This window comes from Sebastes fasciatus, chromosome 23 (genome assembly GCF_043250625.1).
Source record: "Sebastes fasciatus isolate fSebFas1 chromosome 23, fSebFas1.pri, whole genome shotgun sequence".
Lineage (NCBI taxonomy): Eukaryota > Metazoa > Chordata > Actinopteri > Perciformes > Sebastidae > Sebastes > Sebastes fasciatus.
In genome coordinates, this window is record NC_133817.1 from 12,412,685 (window position 1) to 12,436,749 (window position 24,065).

The window sequence follows — 24,065 nt, forward strand, 5'->3', positions numbered from 1 at the left end:
ACTGAGCCTTGTAAAAGATACAGTACACTATTGGGATTTAGCTCGCCTCTGAAATTTGCTTCTTTCTTTCTACTTGATTGAAAACAGACCCGGCAGATACCCATCTGCTTTATTTTTTCCAGCGGGCTGAGTTTTAAAAAAGCAGAATGAGGAAACGCATCAACTTCCCGGCTGCCAGATGTTGTGTGACAGATAATAGACACGGTGCGTGAACACAGCTCTGTCACCCACCGGGCTAGCTAACTCCCCATTATAAACAGAACTGACAGCCAGAGATTAGACAGTAACACTGCTCCTATACACACTGGCGTAGGTACATCTACCTTATCTACACAACAAAAAAACTTTGATCGGCACAAAAATGTTCTTATGCAGTTTTTTTCCCCCTTCAGTAATGAGTCATTTTTAGTACTTCACCTGTGAAATATTCATAAATGCACAGATTGTAGAGTCAATAATGAGGTTAATACAGTTCAGCATTAGTATTCAGTGTATTTCTTTTAGAGAAAAAAAATGACAAAGTATTGAGTCATTTCATAAAAATGGATATTATATGGACACTATTACATTTCACAGAGGGATCTGTCATGTAGTGGGAGGCAATGACAGGTCTCTCTATGAGGTTCTTGATTACATTGGTAATAAGCTCCACAGTGTAATGAATGGATGACAGTTTTCACACTTTGTGACAGTGACCTGGGAGAAGCCGCCGCCCGCCGCCGCCGTGCACGGCTCATCGCCGCTCCGAAGTTAAAAAAGCTCACAACAGACAGAGCCAAAAAGCCGGGGAGGCAGCCGTTGATCTGACCCACTTTCAGCTCAGTGACGGACACGGTCCAGAGGCACCGTGGCCTTCAGGAAATGTTTATTTTTCATCCTCGGGCTTTGACGCCCAGGCGATCAATGTGAGCACCGCAGAGCTGCTGGAGGAGAACTGACACAGGTGATTGGTTTAATGCTTTCGGCTGCAGGGTTTCTTTATAAAGTAGGAGGCTGTGTGTGAAATTTCCATTATTACCGAATAGCAGTTAAAGAGAGGACATTACGGAGAACAGTGATTGCCTAGTCTTGGGATAATTTGCAGTCAAGGATGATAGTCGATCACCGCTGAAGCATGAGGGCGGTACTTTTCAGCGTTACTGTTTGACAAGATGAAATTTCATTGTTGGAACCCAGTGTCCCTAGAAATCACGGTCATATTGGACGATTCTACAGCACACGATTTAAGGCCAGAGTATGCTTAGTATGAAATACTCAACGTGTTGTCTGACCTCGTCTATAGGCCTGTTTAAGTACTTGTGGACCTCTGGAAACTGACTTTTGGTGAAACTGTAACAAAACTACACATATATTTGTCTTGAATTAGAAAGCACGCCTCGTTTAACATTCTGCCGTAAGCGCTATTAAATAATATATTATAGGGATTGCAAAAGAGATTTTCCCTTGATGGCCTAAGAGATGTGTCGCTAAATGTTCCTCCCTGCCAAGTAAAAGGAGGAAACACTGCGAGTACAGAGACTGAGGCGAGATCAGGCTGAGCGTAAGGAGACGTGCAGATTAATGTCAGGTCCTCGTGGCAAAGAGTCCCAGCTTTGTTTCTGTCTGTTAACCACCACAAATGGCTGCTTCCCCTGGTGTTGATGACTCCGGGTTTATACACTAATGAGACAAAAGGTTTTGTAAAAGATCCAAATCACTCAGGGAGCGACGATGCGGCTACATCCGGCAAATGAACCACAAAGAGCCCCCTCAGCACAGCAGGAGGAGAATTATAATGTCATTCCTACTTTCAACATCATTACCATGTGCATTGCTCTTTTTGCGGGTCAAGACCGGGCATATTGTGTTTTGTCCAGTCAAGAGTATGTGATTGTTAAGAAGGGATGAAATTCAAAAACATTCAAGTTATTTATTTCAGACAGTTCATGTCTGAACTAAAACATAAAAGCCGCTTCAGTAAATCAGGAAAAGGACTATTGGTCTTCTTTGGAAGTGTGTGTATGTGTGTGTGTGTGTGTGTTTGTGTGAAGTGGTCACAGCAGAGCCATGATGCATTCGGGACAAAGCCGTCCAAGATGAGCTGCCAAGGGCTGAATCACCATCCTGTACCCATTCTGGTCAGCGTGCTGCTTACTGGACTGGAGAGTGACACACAAACAGAGAGGGTTAATACCAGCAGCCCTCTGCTGTGACACGGCCCCGAGTCCTCAGTTAAACACAAACACACACACAGATGTGCAAACACACAGACACAGCTGCTTATGTTGTTTATTTAGTTTTAGTCTCAAAGGTGTGATGATGGTCAAAAGGCGTTCAGGTGTTAGAATTAGTGCTGAAATAGTCGTTATTTGATTAGAACTATATACAAAGTTGCCATTACTGCGGTGGTGTCTGCCTACAATACATGTGCGTTTGACTGCAAGTTGTCTTAAAAGTCAATTTTTCCCAGTATTTTACATATTGATCATACCTCTTTTTCTCTGTTTGGCAGACAAAACAAGTAGATTGAAGATGTCACCATGGGCTCACCCAGGATGTGGGATGTTTTTTCTCAATTTTTGTGACACATTTTATATGATAAATGATTAATTGAGAAAAGAATTGATAATTTAGTTGATGTAAAAAGATCTGGCTATGATATATAAACTACTCAAAGTGCATGCAAGAAATAAAACAGTTTAAATCAAAAGGTAGCAGCTGGAAAATTACCACATAACACCATATTACTCGGTTATTGTAATTTTAAGAAGGCTTTCAAAAAGTCTTTCACTAACCCAATTTTGAGAAAATTAGGAGGTATAAGTGAATTTACCAAAAGCTCAGTAAACTCACAGTTGGGGACTGAATTAAATTTGAGAATAGAAGATATGGTTCAAGCATAATTTTACTTTCAGGAGTGCTTTCTGCTTGGTTTTCTGGGAAAACCTGTCTTGAGTTGGTGTTGTGAACGTCAGCCTTAGTGTCTTATAGCATGAGGAAAGATACGAATATCAACATTTCCAACCACGTCCTGCTCTTGTCGCTCTTCTGAAGCACCAGTGGCTCTCCCAGTAAAGATGGTTTGACATACTGTGTCTGCCTCTGACTGCTGATGGATGGGTGGAAATCAGGAGGACAGCATGCACGAATGAATCGCTACGCTCAAATTCCAAGTGCCACTTCACGGCACTACAGTTCAAAAACACGCTTACATTTAAGTTCAGGTAAATGACAGCTAGAATAATCGCACGTCTTTTATTTACCCTCTGAGGTGTGTAACTATTTCGCAGTGAGTGATCCCGATGAGCTTCACGCAGATGTGCAATCATAGGAGTTATATTTATGTTAAAGTGGTCCATTTAAATCATGACAGAATCTCATTGGAGTGCGTTTTCAAGGTAACGTCAAGAAAATGTTGTGCATAACCTGGGGAGCAGTTGACTAATCGAGGATACTCCATACTTTCCATGATGTCCTCGTGTCGTGTTCACTATTGTCATGTGTGATGTTTGTGTGTGAATACAGTGAACGTGTGTGTGGTACACTCCATCTCATGAAGACCTTTCCCTGCTGGAATCTCACCACCATCCAATGCAGATCAGTACACATAGTAGTACTGAGACAGTGTAATATGGGAGATGGTAACATTAACCTGTGTCATGTCTTTAATGGCAGCAATGAAACTGGGTAGTCGGGGGTGTTGATACTCAAACACAGAGATTAAGAACAGGGTCACGTAAGGTACATTTGGTTATGTAAACAAAAGAAATGTCAGGGAAGAGCTGCTCTGAAGGCAGATATGATCATTAGTCAAATTAAACATTAATATGTTGAAGCAAATAGCTGGAGTTTTTAATGACTCTGTGCCGGCGAAAGTCACGGCAGGAGGCAAAAAGTTTTCAGGTTGTCGGTCCGTTGGTCCCATTCTCGTGATATCTCAGGAACGCCTGCAGGGAATTTCATCTTATCTGGCACAAACGTCCACTTTGACTCGAGGATGAACTGATTCCATTTTGGTGGTCAAAGGTCAAGGTCACTGTGTGTCACTGTTTTTGGCCATAACGCTATAAAGAAACTACACCACAGTCGCATGTTCATGTCACCATCACTGAGCTAAAGGCAGAGTGTTCGGCGTGATGACGTTCAGTAGTCTCATTTAACCACTTGTTAGCAACCGCCTTTTTTAAGACACGTAAAAGCTTCAAAAAAATTCACAAGTGGGATATTTAAGTATTTCAAAGTCCTACCTTTGCTCTGTAAGAAAAAAGAAAAGCATATAAATCTATAATTTTCTGTCTGTAACATTGATGTCCCTTTATATTGTTGGTTATTTGCCTTACAGCGATTACCAACCGGAGTCAATCATCATTGTTTCCTACATTGTATTTACAACTGTGTCACCGGTAACGCCACCCAGTAAACTGATGCAGCTCCCGACAGCTGTAGAGCTCCATGGCCGAGTGCCCTGGTCAGCCTCCAGATTGCTGCTTGATGGCTGCCTGATAGGAAGTTGATTGACTGACTAGCTGGGCCTCCTGAGAGGCCTGTGAGTAGAGACCCTGACTGGCAGGTCAATCAGCCTCTCGGGCACCCCATCGTGGTTATCAATTATCCGCCTTATGTGAAGAGAAACAGTCCTCTCATTCCTGCTCTGACACATCCTGACCTTTACCAACTCGTCAGCCGCTGTCAGGCTCTGCAGACGTAACCTTCTAATATCGCTGCCATATCCCAGAAAAATGACACTGAATCATCTTTAAGCCACCATTATGAAAGATTGATTGCCAGTGATATCAAAAGACAAGAAAAATCCAGTGTCCCTCGAGGTCTTTAAGATTAAGAGAGACATTTCTTCATGCTTTCTCTGTGAGGATGTTGGTGGGATGAAGGTGAACGTTATGATAATTTGGATTAGTGGACAGTCTGACGTGCCGTCTCTCACTTTTTCACCCTTCGTGTTCCTCTTTTAGCTCATGGTGGGGATCATCCAGGCCGCGGAGCTGCCTGCTATGGACATGGGTGGCACATCTGACCCATACGTGAAGGTCTACCTGCTGCCTGACAAGAAGAAGAAGTTTGAGACCAAAGTCCACAGGAAGACCCTCAATCCCGTCTTCAATGAGCAGTTCACCTTCAAGGTACACCTCACAGGAGCTTAACTCCACTTTGCTCCAAAACATTCGCTCATTTCAAGCCATTTTTTTTGTAGCTGGAGATCTTTTGGTTCCACTGACAGTCTGATTTGCATGCAGCCATGAATGCTGGGAAGGTGTGGAGACAGTAACCAGCTGGCACATTAACAAGCTCCTGACAGAATATCTCTCACACACACACACACACACACACCGAGGCTCAATGTGATTTGGATTAACACAGGCAGATGCACCGCTACACCCTGGCCTTGCCTCGGCCGTAATAGATGCACGGCTGCTGCTCAGCAGTCGGGAAAGTTTTGTTATTCAGCCGACAGTGAAGAGCGCAGGTGTTTGGTGTTAAGTTAAGCGTAATGCGATGTGATATCCATCTCAATACAAGGTTTATTTTGGTGTGTGTCTTTGTAATACTTAATTCCAGATCTGTGAAAGAACGGGGAAAGTGATTATAAGAACCGTCAACAAAAAGAGATGATTTTACGAGATAATGTCAAGGACGGTCTTATCTTTCCCTCGCTCTCTTTTTTTTTTGTGTTGTAACAAGCCATTTCTGTTTAACAAGTTTTGTCACAAAGTTGAAGGCAATCAAGGATCACAAGTACCCGTTTGTCTTTTAGCCACGCAGGTCCTGATAACACCGTCTGTCAGGGCGGGGGGCTGGAAGAGGAGTGATTGATTTGATATCACCATCTACCCACTCTAAAAACACACACACACACACACACACACATCTGACTCTGCTTGGCATTTAATTAACTTTAGCAACATTACAAACTCTTCAGTGGAAGTTAAGGACTGCCTTTATTAAATTAAATATATGAAACTAAAAGTGTATTTTGAGTATATATATATATATATATATATATATATATATATATATATAGATCAAAAAATGTTGAAACTCATTTTGATAACGATACAGCAAACCAACGCCTCTCTTACAAAGTCAATGAAACATGCACATAATAAGCTTTACAAAGATAGGAGTTACTGCATTACAGTCCACTGGTGTACCTAACAAACTGGTAACTCAGTTTAAATGGTGTTTTTGTTTTTTTTATTATAAATAAAGAATGGCAGATGTCCAAAGAGACAGATTAATGATATGGGGCCCTATCTTACATCCGGCTTACACCACTCTATTTGACTCTAAATGGGACCATAATTTACTAAATGAACATCATGCTGTATTGAAGAAGACTGGAAACTAGTGATTGAGACCATAAAGACTCATGTTTACAATGTTTACTGAGGTAATAAATCAAGTGAGAAGTAGGCTCATTTTCTCATAGACTTCTATACAATCAGACTACTTTTTGCAACCAGAGGAGTCGCCCCCTGCTGGCTATTAGAAAGACTGCAAGTTTAAGGCACTTCAGCATTGGCTTCACTTTACAGAGGTAGATTTATTTCCTTAAAGCCTACTTAAATGCTCACTAGCTAACGCTTAGGTAATCTTTTATATATCGATAGTTGGTGTGATCATTGTTTTTTTCTCTTTCTCCCAGCTTTTTTCCCATCCTGATAACACACTGGGCCTCTAAATAGGAGTCAGGGGCAGCAGAGGTTCATTAATTTCTACTGTGCATGACACGTCTATCTTTGGACAAGCTCCAACTGTCTGTATAAACGTCTGGCATTGTTAAAATACAGCCAATGTGTAGTGAACGCTGTCTGCTAATGCCCCTTTAATGAGACAGTCCGCCTGTTTTGAGCCCTTTTTGACTAATTGTCATCCTCCTCAGGTCCCCTACGTCGAGCTCGGTGGAAAGACGCTGATAATGACGGTGTACGATTTTGACCGCTTCTCCAAACACGACGCCATCGGCGACATCAAGGTACCGATGAACAAGGTGGACTTCAGCCACGTAACGGAGGAGTGGCGGGATCTGCTGAGCGCTGAGAAGGAGGAGGTAAGACTCGTGAAACCTCTGTAGGCGGACACACATGTCAAAAGTTCAATCACTACCTAGAAAATTGGAAATGAGTAGGTTTGAAATCATTTTGTGACACCCTGTCTCATGCGTCAGGGCTCAGATTTTTACATCCGGTAGCTGCCGTTTCAATATCGGTGCTTGTATAAGTGATATCACAATGATTATTTTTGCAAGTCAATTGTGCTCGAACCATAAATGTGGTGCCGTGGCTGGAGTAATCCATCTCTCCTGGAAATGTCACTTAATCAGATGTCCACACTTCCCCTTCAATTAATAGAAGTGTGACTTTCCAGGCAGCAGTTCAGGAGATTCAATTTTCATGGTAAATGTCACGGCATATAGCACATGTTGCCTGGGGAACCTCATTTTTTAGCATTACGGCGGTTTGATTTAAAGGTTAATTATAGCGGTGTCGAATGGCTGGTGGCGTTGTTTGAGCTGAAGGGCATCACTATACTTCTTGGCGTTTTGGTCGCACAGCTGCACCTGACAATTTTACGCAAGGCTTGAGACACCGGATCGATGCTGTGCAGTGTTCAAGCTCAGTGGAGAGGAGTTGTAGAGGCAGACCGTGGAAATTGCTACTTTCCAGTTTCCAACTCATGGAAAGTATTGAAATGTTTTATTATTAATTGAATACTCTGAACAGTAATTGTTAATGCATAGAAGTAACAATACATTGATCCATTTGTCAACAACCTGTTTAGATTATGTGCGATGCCAGGAGGTTTGCACAACCTGCGTTTTCCTCGGTAGCTGCAAATTACACCTGCCAAAGTGAAACGGATTGTCTTTGCAGCTCAGCAGTTGTACCTGTTGATGATTCAATTATTTTATTTTTTACAGATGATCTTGAGGTTAAAAGAAAAGTGTGATATTTTGGGAAATACAAGAAGGAGAACAAACCGTACACTCCCCCTAAAACCACTAATCAACATTTTTCACTTTTCTGTTTGTTTAGCGGTTAAACCAGAGGCAGCGCCATTAAAAGGCGCTAAATTTAATATCCAGAGCATTAATATAGCATCAAACAACTATTTGCTATGTAAAACTATAGAGGATTAATGTCTACCTGAGTAGAGAATGAAGTCACTGTCCCTCTGTGGGTGTTGTAATCCGAGCTTCGCCTTGCTTTGTTGAGATAGGCGGGCCGGACCTAGGTGCTTTTAGTGCATGTTAGTGCATGTGAGTGTGCACCATAGGCTTTTTTTCACTGTTAGCGCGGTTATCACCATTAGCTGCGAGCCGCTGACTCGCCGTCACCATGTTGAGAGCCGTTAAGAAGCCATAGAAATGCTCACAATTTCATATTTAGCACATTAAAATTGTTTCTGTTGTGGTGGCACGTAACTTACGTAACTCACGTAACTCATGTAACTCACGTAACTCACGTAACTCATGTAACTCACGTAACTCATGTAACTCACGTAACTCATGTAACTCACGTAACTTACGTAACGCACGTAATTTACATGCCACTACCACGTAATGTGCTGCTGAGAAGTCGTCGTCATTTCACGATTTTCTGTGAGATCACATTGCCAAAAATGCAAATCTCTGCTACAGGAAATTGTTTATTTTTCAGACTGTTTCTCCGTTTTTTTCTGTTGTTTTTTTTAAATACTGGATGCTACCTCTTCAAGACCTCTTGAAATATTCAAATGAAACAGTCTTAGTAGAAAAATCACTCTCTGGCTTACCTGTTCACAAACCCCATCGATATGTGCGACTTGTGATTGGGGGTCACAAGTTTGTTTTAATAGATAAGAAGCCAAACAGGTGGGAAGCCACTGGTTTTAAATACATACAAAGGAGGAAGCATATCAGTCCAAACTCACAAAGAGATTTAATAATCTACCTACAAACGGGTAGCACAATCCTCTTTACCTTTAAGGTCAACTATGAAGTAGCAAGTACCGAAAACGCCCTTTAAGTTGAAAAGGCAGCGTTTGACCTTTTACAGTTCATGGAAAATATGAGAGTTGCCGGTCAATGCTCTCGACATCATAATTAACTGTTGCTCCTTCTCTCGCTGGCCTCCAGGGGAGCGTGTATTTGTGTTGATTAAAACCCAACCCTCGCCATCAATGTCATTGGTTTTGTTGTGCAACTACCACTCATAATGGTTTTTACAGTACAAATCATACAGCAGCTATATCCAGCACTCTGATTCTGCATGAGGAAATAGGCCTTGATTGGAGCTTGATGAAAGACTCCTGGAGTAAAACAAAGGTTGATATTCAGGTCCAATTTGCCTCTGATTTATAATCTCTGGTTGAAAACGGCCGCACGTTAACGCAGGTGTGACCTGAGAGAGAGTTATTGGCGGCGTCTGCTCACAGCGTTGATAAGAGATATGGCGAGAATATGAATCGCTTCCTGCTCAGCGTGTGCGATAATGAGGCGGCGTTTGTGATGGTGATTTGTGTGCGAACCAGTGAAGTGATTGCAGTCGGTACTTTTCCAGCGAAGTGATGAGTGACAAACGAAAGTGGGAGCCGACATTAGAAAGCATTCAAACCAAAACAAGAGACCGAATCCATCGCAGAGGATTGAAAAACATGCAGGGACTTATTGTACAATTGATTAGCTATTGATCAGAGACGCAGTGTGATATGAAGCATTGCATTTGACATACTGTGTCTTTGTTTGACACTTGTTATAGGTTTTGATTTATGCATTTTGTAACATAAATGTATATTGAATCCCCTTTTCTACCTGATATATTGCAATGATGCATATTGATGAATATCTTGATTGTTAATGTTTTTTTATTTAAACTTGCAGAGTACAGTTATATAAAATACATCGATATAGGGCTGCAACTAACGATTGTTTTCATTATCGATCAATCTGTTGTATGTAAATGTAAGAAAATGGTGAAAAATGATGATGACGTCCTCAAATGTCTTGTTCTGTCCACAACTCAAAGATATTTAGTTTACTGTCATAGAGGAGTAAAGACACCAGAAAATATTCACATTTAAGAAGCTGGAATCAGAGAATTTAGACTTTTTTCTTTAAAGAATTGTTCAAACCGATTATCAAAAAAGTTAATCAATTAATCGTTGCAGCTCTACATTGATATATAATAAACAAATTCCATATAATAGATAAATTATTAAAGTCCAGTGGTCTATAGATTATAATATAACTACAGAGTACATTTTAAAAGTGGTGTGTTATGATGTAAATCGGGTCATTAGTTGCAGCTGCAGTAGCACTAGCAGGCCTTATTTGCAATATTTCTAGTTACTTTAATTATAATTTAATGAAGTTGATTGATAATTCATCGTTTTGTTGTTGTTTCTCAGTTTAGAAAAATGGCAGTAGACATGTGTTTGTTGTGATTTCTTTTATGTATACGTCAGTATTTTTAAATTTATATAATATTTTATAGTATTTATACAGTAAGCCAGCAGACAGCTGGCTCACAGGATGAGTAACCTTTTTAACAGCTTGTCCTGCAGACTGTTTCATGTGTTTCCAAAAAATCCATTCATCTTTTTTAAATTTGTATTGTGATCTGCATACGTTCCGGACAGTTGCTTTAATGTAAATAAACACTTCTCACAATTACACTGCTCATATTAGAGATGCACTGTTCTCGCAGCATTCATTGTAACATTCCTGATGAACAAGAACAAAAAGATTAATATTAGTAATGGTAATATATTGTATCTAAACGTCATCTCTCAAGGAGGATTCTGTCTGAAGGATCAGAAATTACATTGATGCAAGGATGCTTTTCCAATGTGTGTTCAATGTTCCTTTATTGCATGTCAAATCAATAATGGAAATGTTTCCAACCAAACAAATATTTCTACTGGTACCATTCATATGATAATTTTTTTACACAACTCACTACAAGAAAGAAAAATATCACTAATTCACATGCTAACTCCAAGTTAATATTAGTATTTTTGTTTTACAATTCTACATTAACCACTGAATTATGTATGCTGATCTTTCTGTGCATATTCTCCACCAGAAAGCACCGTGCATAAAAATGTATGCACTTAGAGCAATTACAAAAGCAACCTTCTGTCACTTATGTAAATTGTATGCATATATGCAACCTTATTCGAAGTGGACACTAATTACTGTAAACAACTCTATAACCTAGTGTCAGTGTACTGCACTTTAACCTTTAATACCATCACTTTTCACATAGACACTCTGGCACTTGCTGCTTCAAAAAAGTTCATAAAAAATCATTAAAAGTTTCTGTTTATGGAGAGCAGAACCAAATAAACACGTCTAACATGTTAAAAAATCCAAACCAGAGCTTCATATTTGGTTGACTGAGCAATTTCTAATGTGCTTTGGAGGGGAATTTACAAGCTATTTATAGTGAGCATCTGCTGTGAGCATGTGATGCAGTAAATTTGGATTTATTAGTTGCTGTTAAAACTCACCTCTGTTATATGTCTCTGCCTGTCCAACAGCAAGAGAAGCTGGGCGATATCTGCTTCTCTCTGCGATACGTACCCACTGCTGGCAAGTTGACTGTGGTCGTCCTCGAGGCCAAAAACCTGAAGAAAATGGATGTGGGAGGCTTGTCAGGTGAGAACAATTACAAGAGTGTGTGTGTGTGTGCCCACTGACTTTCCCTCTGACAGGCCTTTTGTCTGTAATTATACATGCAGTGCAGCACACACTTTGCCTCTCCTACAACCCTGCTAGTTTTTTTTTGTTGTTTTTTTAACAACCACCCATCACTGGTCACGAATACATGTGTCAAAGAAAAAACATGACTTTGGCTGAGCCCCCCCCCCCCAAAAAAACAACTTAAAAGTTGTACAGATGTCACAGAAACCCTGAGAGGCAAGTGAGGAAATACAATTTGCTGAGAATTTTATTTTATTTTGTTTTTTATGTGGTAAAATAATCACAGTAAAGGAAATATTCCAGACTGAGGCAATTTTACGGAAGCCTTGAGAAGCAAGTGAGAAAAAAAAATTCTGGTGATCCATTATTTAAGTCTGATCGAAATTGTTTTCTTTCCTGTGTTTATGACTTAAGGAAAGGTGAAAAAAAGGTTTTGGAAGGAGGAAAACAATGTTTTTTATCAGGATTGTATCAGGATTTGTCTGATTTTTTTAAGCGTATTTGTTGTAATTCTCATTCTGACTACTAGCTTTTTTTTCCACCAGTTTCACAGATGAACAAAATTTAAGAAACTTTCAGAGATTATTCTTGCAAAACTTTTTTTTTTCCACCTGTTTTTAAATCACAAACAACGGAGAGAAAACAATTTAGATGAGACTTAAAAAATGGATCACCAGATTTGTTTTTCTCACTTGCCTCTCAAGGTTTCCGTAAGATGTTCAGATCGAGAAGAGAAACTGCACTGTTCAGACCTAATGTCGTGTAAAAGAAACCACTAATGATGAAAAGAAGTTCAAAGAATGAAACTTATTCCTGCTGTGCTGTAGCTCCAACAGCACACCCATGTAGCATTAAGATCAATAGATGACATTTATCACAATGCAGTCCAAGTCTGAATAGTGGGTCTGATGTCATGGTAACAGAAGGTGCCACCTGTGAGGGCCGGAGAGGGATGGAAATCCTTGTACATACAAACACCCACAGGATCATGACTGGAGCGTACACAAACAACACAGAGTCTGTTTCCATCAATCAAACAGGGACCAAGGCTTCGTAAGGCTTGGTAGATGTCCGTCACTGTACCAAGATGATCACAAATCCACAGTTGTAGTCCTATTCTGTCTGCACAGAGCTAACAGCTAACGTTAACTGTCTCTCGTCCTGCCGATTTCAACACAGATTTGTTGTTCGTAATGTAGCATTATCAGGGAAAGAATAGATTGTGTCCCCTGGACGCGTCAATCGTGAGTTTACTGCGTCCCAAACACATTTTCTATCGTCTTCTATGATCCACCTCTTTGCCCATTTTTTTGCCGAGATGGTGACAGAGCCACCCGCTTTGAGCTTCACAGCGGCTCTTCAGAAACCTATGGGTGACGTCACGGAGACTACGTCCATATTTAATACAGTATATTGACAATACGTGATAAAAACACATCTTATCTTAGTTAGTCAGCATTGACTGGCCAGTTGTTTTCTATCATATCAGACACACTCATATGCAAACGCAGACACACAGAGCCCTACATGCACACACTCAGAAACACAAATCGCACAATAAGCTGCCTCCTCTCTCCCTCCCCGCTGCCTCTCCTTTGACTTTCTTCAGCGCTTTCATTTGAAAATTCCCCGGTGTGCACTTCCCTCCCGCCTCGACTCTTTTTCTGCTGCAATTACCATACACCTGTGTCCACTTGCTTTCTGCCTGACAGCCCAGTCTCTCCATATAAGCCTAAACATCCTGCAGTACAGTAACGCGGCGAACACATTAAAAGCTCACAGCTCCCTTTCATCTACCACACCAGCGCAAGCAGCCATTTGGCAGAAATAAAATAAAAAAACTCCCCCGCTGCCATTTTATGCTACTGGCATTATCTCTCACCTGTGCACATTTGCATTGTGGGATCGACAGCCACATCGACTAGCCAGTATGAAAAAGGTGTTAATGTGTTCACTTTGAAGGCCAGGTTTCTCCTCTTACAGAGGAGGGAAATAGCAGGGAAGCCAGACAGTTTGACACCGCATAGCGCAATACTGTATGTCACATTTAATTGGCGCATGCTTTATCCGTGTGCACTGGTCTGTGGGTTTCAGGGTGAATTATTAGCATACAGTAATGGCACAGTGCATGGTTCTAATTACACACAACCAGAATATACTCTAAATTGCAGTATGTGTTTTGATTTTCGTTAGTTGCGACCGCTCTTCGGCTGCGAGAATGGACTTAAAAGTGTAGCAGATGGATGAAATAATGGGCAGGTCTGTAATAACAATAATTAGCCTCCATCCACAGGGCGTCTCAGCCAGAGCTTTAGGAGGAGGACAAGTAATTGATGGCCTGGGATCAGCCTTCTCCTCTATTGTCATCCTGTTTACCATGCCTAATTATGGCTCACAGAGGAAGATGTGGGTATTTTCATTAACCAATGTATAATCAGAAATAATTCTTTTGATTGGCTCCTCATGAATCGTCCCTCCAAATCGACCTCCATGCTGCGCCTCTCACAAAAAAAAACAGACTTTTGAGATATTCGTTTTTAAAAAAAAGTAGTTAGGATTGTTGCTACTTCAGTGCGGTGATGCACCGAGCAGCATACTCTTTAGCTGTCGTCTCAAAATAATCCCAGTCTCATTGCAGACAAGTTGATTTCCTCTCTCCGCTGTAGCCGACACCACAGCAATGTCTAGTTACAATACATATCCATTATGTAGAGTTGTAGGCGATCAGATGTCAAAGAATCTTGAATCTCCAGTGGGCGGTGCATTTTACAGCTCTGCAAAACAGACTAAAGACTAAAGAGTGAGTTATAAAAGCTAGTAATTGCAACAGCAGGCAAAGTCATTAACAAGTCTTTCAACCTCGCACAGATGTATGGTGTTATTTTGTGCTAAGGGCCAGTAACAATTTCACTTATTGTCTGTTTGAAACGGTGCATTTGACAGTATTTCTGTAGCGTATCCCTGACATGGTGCACCATCAAAGGTGAGTCAGACTCAAAATTGTGTCGGCTACAAAAGCTAAGTGTCTGGAAGCGACTCAGAATGAGGACGTGTGGGTTTATAGACAGCCAAAGTGTTTTTGTCCTACCCTCTTTGTACATCTGAAGACTTCCCAGAGGGCTGTGAGGCGACACACATAACCAGGTAATGGCCCACAGTGGGGGAGGTTGTCAAAGAACACAGGCGCCGGTGTCGGCGGTAATGAAGCCGCACTGCCCCGACCTGGTGCTCCAGTTCACCATCAAGCCTCTCGGCTGGAGGGTTTATTTGTTTTGGATGGTCGGACTTGGAGGTTTTCTCCCAGTCTGTAAAGCAACGGGCCGGAGGGATCATTAAGATGATGAACGGGCCCGAGAGAAGGAAGTTAGGGAAAGTTATTATTATATTATTTCTTTCAGAGTTTTGCTTCAATATATATAACTTCAGATGTAGATAATGAGAAGCGTGAGGGTGAGTTACAGGAAGATTTCCATGCTTTGAGATAATTAACCCTCTGAGACCCACAATAGACCCGTTTTTGTCTTTTTTTAGGGGGGTCTTTAGGGGGAGATAGCAGGTCAATAGTAGATGTCACATATAAGAGGTGTACATCATCTGAAAGCTGGAAACCTGAAGATTAATGCTCAGAAAGCCATCCATCCTCTGAATGCCCTAGATCTCTAGTTTGTGGCTGTAAAGTTTCATGAGACTGTGATTATCCTAGAGGTCACCACAAGTCATTTTATACAGTGAGGTCAAGTTTAAAAAAATGATCTCACTATATGAAATGGCTACTATGGGGACTAACATCATCACACATGAATACAATTGAGCTCATTGGATCCACAAGAGTCTCAGCTTTACAGTGATACCCAATTTATGCAATTCCAAGACTGTTTATGGACCCCATTATGCAAAAATATAAAAAATAGGCGAAAATAACACATTTACAATGCATTCAAAAATGGCATGATTTTTGCCCAAAACTGTATGTGATTATCAAAACGTGGGCATGTTTGTAAAGGGGAGACTTGTGGGTACCCATAGAACCCATTTTCATTCACATATCTTGAGGTCAGAGGTCAAGGGACCCCTTTTGAAAATAGCCATGCCAGTTTGTCCTCGCCAAAATTTAGCCTAACTTTGGAGTGTTATTTAGCCTCTTTCCCGACAAGCGAACATGAAATGGTTGGTACCAATGAATTTCTTAGGTTTTCTATATCTGTTACTTCACTCTAGCTTTAAAAACTGAACCTGCTAGAGCCTCTGAAAGACAGTGAAGTCGGTCAGGGTAAAGATTGTCATTGTACAAACGAGACTACAACACAAGAGATCTCAGATTTTGTGGAGGCGGTTTCTGTGGGTCTGCGCCTCAGAGAAGAGTTCTACTGTAGACGCGTGTGTTTGCGTGGTATGTGTGCCATTCACCGCTAATATGAGTGTGTAAAACTAAACCGACAGTCACCCCTGGATTCACCCACCATGGCAAATCCAAAATGATGGGAGGAAAGCTAAGATGACAGCCGGGCTATATTTAACCCTGCTTGTGTTGGTGTTCATTTGGCACAACTCTGCCAGCGCCCGCAGAGGCCCCACTCGACGAAATATTTGAGGAAGAAACAAATGTCTGTTCACATAATATAGTATCGAGGCTTCAGCTGTGAGAGGCACTAACCCTCACCAAAGAGTCACAGCTGGCAATTATTCCCGGCTTGAAACACAAACTGTAAGTAACCACTTTAAAACGAGACAGCTTTAGTAGCTCTACTGAACTCTGCTGCTGATTTGACTCAGAGCTCATCACTTATCCAGAAACCTACTTCTAGCCTCCTGGGGGAAATGTATGGACCACTGATAGTGCATCGCCTCATAAAACCATGGCCGAGATCCAGGACTCAGATGAGTAACCCGCAGGATAGCAAAGTCGAGCCTCTTTGCTGTACACATATGCGAGGAAGCGCTGTTGCATCAGGCGCGCTGCCATTCATCCATGAAATGGGACAGATTACATCCGTCTGGGATAAGACGGTAAAAGGGGCCGGATATGAGGTACGGCGAGCCTCCCAAAACTCAATAATGCCAAACTCTCATCTGCTGGCCAGAAAGATAAGGGGCGTCTGGATAGCACTGATGTGGCGCCGTAGGTGTGTTTCCTTTTTTTCAACCTGAGAAAGGGTTATCTTGCATAATCCCATTCAGCTGTTGTATTGTGTTTGTTCAGGCACAGTTACCAATATGAGAGGATACATGACATGTACTGAACATGTTGTAGCAGTCACTGTTGTAGCAGTATTTCAGAATAGTATACAGTTCGTTAAACCCCTCCCCAGAACGGCAGTTGTCCAATTAAAGTTACAGTTTGGAGAGTGGTGTCTTTTTTTGCCTTTCCAAAAGCCATATTCTCACAGATTCATTTTCTACACCCTCATTGCCCTTAACCATTTCTCAGCTTTTGTGCTTGACTTTCTGTAGACGTCTGTGAACTTGATGAGGCAGAGGTCTGCCTACGCAAGAGTTTCTATGAGCAATAAAAGCCACCCGAGGCTGATCACACAAAGAAAACCTGCAGAAACTTCACTCAAGCAGATAATTGACGGGGGTAAATGTGACAGTAATGGCGACTGATTTGTGCGTTTTCAGTGCAGAAACACGACAGAATAACAATGAGAATTGTAAGACTTTAACTTAAGTGGACAAACCTTCCCAACCTTAAGGCTTTGTAGTGTAAATTTTGAATCTGAGACACTGCTTTGATGGATAAAATCAGTGTATGAAGGGCTCAAACTGTTGTTGAAAACATATAAGTTGAGGCTGGAGAAATTCCTCATTTAGCTACTGTTGGATAATCAAATGTTTTTATTGGGTTTGCAACATTTAAAACATCCCTCTGGCAGACTGGCCAACACACCAAAAAAATAAAATAATAATAATAATAATAATAATAAGTAACAAATATTATAAAGAATATAAATAATGAATAAATAAATTAAGCAAAAATAAAAACTAAACAGATGGTAAAATGAAATGAATAAATAAAATAAAGATTCTACAGCAATTCTATGAAGTTATCAGTTACAGGCATTAAGTTATATTTCTTATAGTGTAAACATTATTATAGTAGTTGAGGAAGTGTTGCCATACTTTTTTATAATTTATTAACCAAGGCCCGAGTGGTATGTCTGATCTTTTCCAACTTCAAATGAACCATTACCACCTCAACCCAGCGGCTATACGTATACGGGGGTAGCTAGACTTCCAATTATATAGAATGAGACGTCTCGCTAAAAGCGGCGAGAAAGCAACAGCTCGGGCCTGGACTCGAGAGAGAGAGAGAGATTCAGATCTTTATGAGCAACGCCAAAGACCTGACAGACTTGGCTCTGGGTCCTTGGCCTCGTCACACATGTACGAGAGTGTTTCAAAGACCTTAGCCCAAAATTGTCTCATATTTGGGCAGCCCCAAAATGAACGATGAAGGGTTGCTGGGTCTCGGTTGCACCGTTGACAGGTCGGGTCAAATTCTGGATAGAGTTGGGCAAGCTTTCTCCTGTACAGATGCAGTCTGTGAACTATATTAAATTGGATCAAACTGTGTCTGACACATACTGTATGGAGGTTGTGTGGATCATTGCAATGGATGATTTCCACAAGTCCTCCTCCCATTTTAATTGGAGATGCTCAAAGAAGGATGAGGCCGCCAACAGTAAAACATCATAAATCTGACATACAGAGTTGTGCTCCGTAGGGCCTTTATGAATACAGTCCTCCAACCAGTTGGTAGGAGTTTGAGAAGGTAATATAGTGAAGTGTTTTTTTAACAAAGTCCCTGGAAAAAGTGAGATTGTGGAATGCCAAATCCTCTGACTATCTCGGAGAAAGACATGAAAATAGTGTCTTTGAATAAGTCGGTCAACTTGCTCAGGCTTTTCTGGACCACTGCTGGAGTGCTGTGTCCAACATTGAGGGTGTAAATAGTGTTTTTTTTTGGTGAATTGTATACAGGAGAATGATTGCCTTATAGTCCAAAGTGGTTTCCTACGTTGGGCCCAGATGTTAAAGCAGCCTTTAAAGTGGCAGTAGGTAGAATATGTTTGGTATCATTGGGCAAAAATTCCATAATAACATTTCAGCATATTGTAATTCAAGTGTTCTGAGAGAAAACTAGACTTCTGCACCTCATCATGGCTCTGTTTTCAGGCTTTAAAAAATCTAGCATGTGACGGGAGACTTTGGCCAATCACAGGTCATTTCAAAGACAGAGCGTTCCTATTGGGTGTCAATCACTCGCAAACTCCAATCAAACGGTCAAACTAGGCAGCGCTCATCAAATATGAATCAATATTCTGTTACTGTAATGCCTGTTTCTTGCGTAAAATGTTTTCAGAAACATCTTGTGGTGCACGGTTTCGCTGTAAAATGAGAAAGTTTGCGGCAAACATTCTCATTTTACAGCTAAACAGTACAACCTTCCCATTCCTGCAACCTTCAAATTGATAGGTAGCGGAGCGCAAACTAAGAATCCTAAGTTTACAGGGTCTAGATACTGTTGGATGCATTATGACAACACACACACACACACACACAACCCTCATTCACTGTAATTCTCATCCCGGCACTCCAGCTCTTCTCAGCAGGAGAGTAATAATGGACACCCACTCTATTAGGAGCCTGTTACCTTTTCACTCATGTCTCTGTCATCTATTTATCCTCCCTGCTTTTCTCCCTCTTTACTCTGTTTGTGTGGTTTTCTCGCTATATTCATGTCAGCTGCCCTAGACGAGCCCGCCAGTCTACAATCGGGTCCTTATCCTCCTAAATTGGATAAAAGATTAAGGGAGCTAAGCTTGTTCAGTATTTGCTGTTGCTCGAAATCCTGCTAAAAACAGAGATATTTTCCAGTGCAGCTCACACATCACAAACATGTAACGCCAAAAAGACTTTGTGCATATGGGATCCAGAGATAAATCCAGATTATCAGAGCAAGCAGTGTTTCAACAGCTCATTATAAGATCCAATTCTTACTCCTTATTCATTCTGATGCACAGCTCTGAGGTTCAGTAGTTACGGGGGATATTGTTAGCCTCAGGCGAGGGACTACCTCATTAGCTTCTGTGAGATTACTGTGGTTATTTGTTTTTGTCGTTCTCAAGCAGCGTGTTGTCTTAAATGATAGATGACGCAAAGTGGTTTTTCATTATTTTCTCCCCTATAGCTCGTGTAGTCGTCGTGATTGTGGGCTGAGATCAGAGCTCACTAAGAGCCATTGTCTTTGCATGTGAAACCAGAATTTTCCACAATCTGGTTGGCATTTTTCACACTGCATACCACGGCCTGTGTTTTATGTGTTCATTTCTATTATTTCTATTCATTTATTCACAATGATAGATGTCTGTTTTTGCTGTTAAGAAGAGTTCCCTCACATCTATGTTATAATAAGCTCAAGATGTGATAAGCACAAAGTGTAGAAAACCACTGATCTATAGTTTGTGAGGGGCCAAGTGGAAGCCACCATGGCTGCCTTTTAAGAGGCTGATACTCGTGTCAATCAAAACATTGTCCTCTTTAAGTTTACATACAGTATATCCGTAGTGGAAATACTACATGATATGTAGTTACATTCTGCAAAAACAAGTGGAAATAACTACTGAGACCATCATTTATTCTGGGAAATAAATATTAGTTCTAGGGCTGTCAAAGTTAACGCGATAATAATGCGTTAACGCAAATTTGTTTTAATGCCACTTATTTCTTTAACGTATTAACACAATCAATTTTTCGGAGATTGTAGCGGGCTCAGTTTTAATGCTTCTGGTATCATGTGAAACTAGAAAACCTAAGGAATCCATTGGTACCACTTATGTCATACTAGCTTGTCGCGAAGGATAGGTTAAATAACGCTCTGGCATCGCCATTTTCGAAGGGGTTCCTTGACCCCTTAAAAATGGCGATTCATTTCTCATATACATGAAGAAATCAGATTACTGCATACAGTCGACATGCCGACTGCCGTCAGCACGTTGCACTGGACCAGCTTAGTTTTGAGGCATGTTTTTCCGGCCAACAATGTACCAGAGTAATGGTGAATAGATGCACATATACGTCCATTCCTCTACTGTAACGTGTAAATGATTGTAACACTGTTCATTTCTCACTTTCTAATAATAGATTCAATAGATTGGAATAATTGTGAAATGAATAGGAAGATTACATATTCTTTGAACCGCAGTAATTATTGAATCCTCATTCTTCTTTTGGATCCTTTTTGTTTGCCTCTGGAAATTACAGAGGAACTCATTACATTCTTCGGGCTGCCCATATTTTGGACTGATTAGGATTTCTTTGTGCAGATTTAACAGCCTTTCCTAGTCCCTCTAATGGCCCAATTAAAGCCCAAAAACATGGTGTTTCTTTCACAATTTGAAAAGGCGATTGCTGCCCGCCCTCTTGCCAGTTTTCCCCCTGAGCCCAAACAAAGACGATAACTCCTCTTTCGCCAATTTAGTTTTGATGACAATTTCGAGAATGTAAACAAATCATGAGGAGTAGCGTCACGTCATAAACGAAAGCGATGGGTGGTTTTCTGTTTTCCGACACACACTCCACCTGATTGCCAGAGAGTGGTTGAGGACGGATGAGGCAGACCACTTGGTTGGCACTTGAGATGGCATTCGGACAGATGAAAATGAGGCTCTTGAAATGGGAAGGTTAACTGAGTGATGTAAACACACAGGACTGGCCATGGCCGTGCTTTATTTGTAACCACTGCCCATTGCTTGTTTTGGAGGTATTAATCTATCTAAGATGTTGGTACTATAGGTTTGAAGGTTTGTTTAAAGCTGCTATAATCAATGTTTTTATACTAACAATGGATAAAATGTCACTTGTAGTGGCAATCTCACAGATAAATATCACCCAGCTGCAGTTCCCCTCAGCCTTACTGAGATTTTATAGCATTTTTCAGCTCATTATTTTGGTTTAACGGCCTGCAGCAGGCAGCAAAAACCTCTGATATATGCTGTATATAAGCAACTGTTTGCTGACAAGTTCACCATATCAAAGTGATTATATATCAATGTTGTGTTGACAGATTGTTCCACTGCCCCAAAGTGGCCAAAAAATCAGTTATTGCAGGATTAACTCTTATAATCTGTTAAAGGTCAGACAACTGGACGGAGATAAAAAAAAAAAGAGGGTCTTAAATATGTCTTTTAAAAAAAGTATAAAATCTTGCTTTGTCTCTGCAGATCCATATGTGAAGATCCACCTGATGCAAAACGGCAAGAGGCTGAAGAAGAAGAAGACGACAATCAAGAAGAACACCCTCAACCCTTACTACAACGAGTCCTTTAGCTTTGAAGTCCCATTTGAACAAATCCAGGTACATTCTCATCCGTTTACGATAAGATGAGCCTTTATTGATCATCAGAGGGTAAATGTAGGTGAGCAAGAGCAATTAAAGACAAACTGACAAGTAACAGGTTACAAGATAAAGTGACACGGTAAGATTAATAAACAGAGCAGCTTATAAAATATCCATTCTCTGACATTTCTAAAAAGTAATGTGTTATACTGTAGGGACAAATTGTGCCACAAGAACCAGCAAAGATTTGGTTGCATAGAAACAATTGATAAATGGAAGCTCAATTACCAAATAATCAGTTTATAGGCTTTTCATCATAACAGCTTAATCAAAGGCACCTCATTTTAAATGTCGCAATTTCACAAGCCAATTGCTCGGTGGATGTTATTCTCTGCAGGTTAACCTAACGTATGCAGCAACAACTGCAGTATATCCAAGCCGAAGAAGTGAAACATGAATCTTTTACCAGGACATTATGAAGGAAAGGATAAAGAATGCAAAAACTGTGCCAGAAAGGAATAGCAATGAACAACATTATCTCCTCATGCAAGACAGTAATTGAGTCAAATTGATTAAGCCTGTCACAGCTCACAAATCACCGGTTTGGGTCCATGAGCCTCAGATTCAATTTAGACTGTGTTGATCCCAATCAACCCCATTCAAATCAAACCCATATTTAGTGCTGCTGAAACCAATATGTTGGCTAAATTTACATGTATTATCTCATCATTAAGAGCCAGATGAAATAATTATTAGTGCCACTGATTGAATCATAAACTTGTCATTGATTAGGTGTATTGAACGCTCTCTTGAAAGCCAGGAGAGTTAAAAACATACTTGAATGACCTGATTTGACTCTGACCAATCAATCAAACGCCAACTCCTTAAAGAGGTACTAAATGTTAAACTAATTGACTGTTTAAACACTGGCAGCTCTGTAGACCTCTGGCTGCATCTGATTTTAAATAAAGACACTTAAAGCTGTGGTGATTTTTAATTACAGACTCACTCCCACAATATAACTCCGTCTGATGTTGCAGAGAAAACAGTTTAATTTGATCGATTTCTCAGAGAGACTTTTCCCATCCTGTATAACAAACTATACACACTGCTTATACCCTAGAAAGCTGCAAATTAACCGCTTTTATCTGCAGAGGCAGGGAGTGGAATTTGAGTTAAACTTGACCTTGGGACTATTTGTGTAATTAATCTTAAGCTTTTAATTGTCTCGGAGATTGTGTGGGAATTAAAATCAGTGCTTTTAATTGGTCCATTTCACCAACATAAGGATTGGAGGCTGCTCCATATCCTCCTTAGTACGCACACAATTAGCTTTGTAGAACTCAGTGACACCGTTTAGATTAATTTGTTTTAATCTATGACCTCTTACATGCTCACTTTTTCCACATAAAGACGAATGTAGACTGTGAAACTCTGTCTCTCCTGGTTTTTCGATTCGTTCATAGATGACTTAACTAAACTAGGAAGCTTAAAAACTTTTGCCTGTTGGGCTTGAGTTTGCCAAGTTATGATTTGAGCATATTTTTTACACTAAATGCGACAATAGTTGTCATTGTTTTGTGTTGTTAATTGATTTCCAATAATAAATATATACATACATTTGCATAAAGCAAGCAATACTGACTGGTCAGTCATGATTAACAAAAGAGCCTGCTAATATCCAATCAAAGAAAGTTGTGATTCAATTAGCAATTTGAAGGTGAACTGTCCCTTTTAAAGACCAACTAACCCCAACCAGCCATCTGGGAACCTTACTCAGTATTTCATTACATGGCGTGTTAGACATGCTCTTTTACAACAGTGGCTCTGAGCTCATGCAGGTGGCAGTATCTCCGTCTCAGTGTGCCAGTGGATCGAAACTTAATCAGGGCTCTTTGTGCACTAATTCATATTCTCTGCCAGAGATTGATGTTCAGGTCACTCCTCTTACAGTGTCCTGTTGAATCAACAACACATGCCGAGTCTTAGACCTCTGAGTAATCAAACATTCTGCAGTGTTTGGCTCTGGAAATAACCGAGGCCTTG

At 40.6% G+C, this 24,065-nt stretch overlaps 1 protein-coding gene across 7 annotated transcripts in view; it reads left to right on the top strand.

The window, feature by feature from the left end:
• syt1a (synaptotagmin Ia) overlaps window positions 1–24,065 on the top strand; it is a 182,043-nt gene that overhangs the window by 155,415 nt on the left and 2,563 nt on the right. For all 7 annotated transcript variants that reach the window (XM_074625317.1, XM_074625319.1, XM_074625316.1 and 4 more), the window contains 4 exons: window positions 4,950–5,117; window positions 6,878–7,045; window positions 11,518–11,635; window positions 21,904–22,037. In XM_074625317.1, coding sequence (XP_074481418.1) covers window positions 4,950–5,117; window positions 6,878–7,045; window positions 11,518–11,635; window positions 21,904–22,037 — 588 coding nt within the window. The remainder of the gene's footprint in view (window positions 1–4,949; window positions 5,118–6,877; window positions 7,046–11,517; window positions 11,636–21,903; window positions 22,038–24,065) is intronic.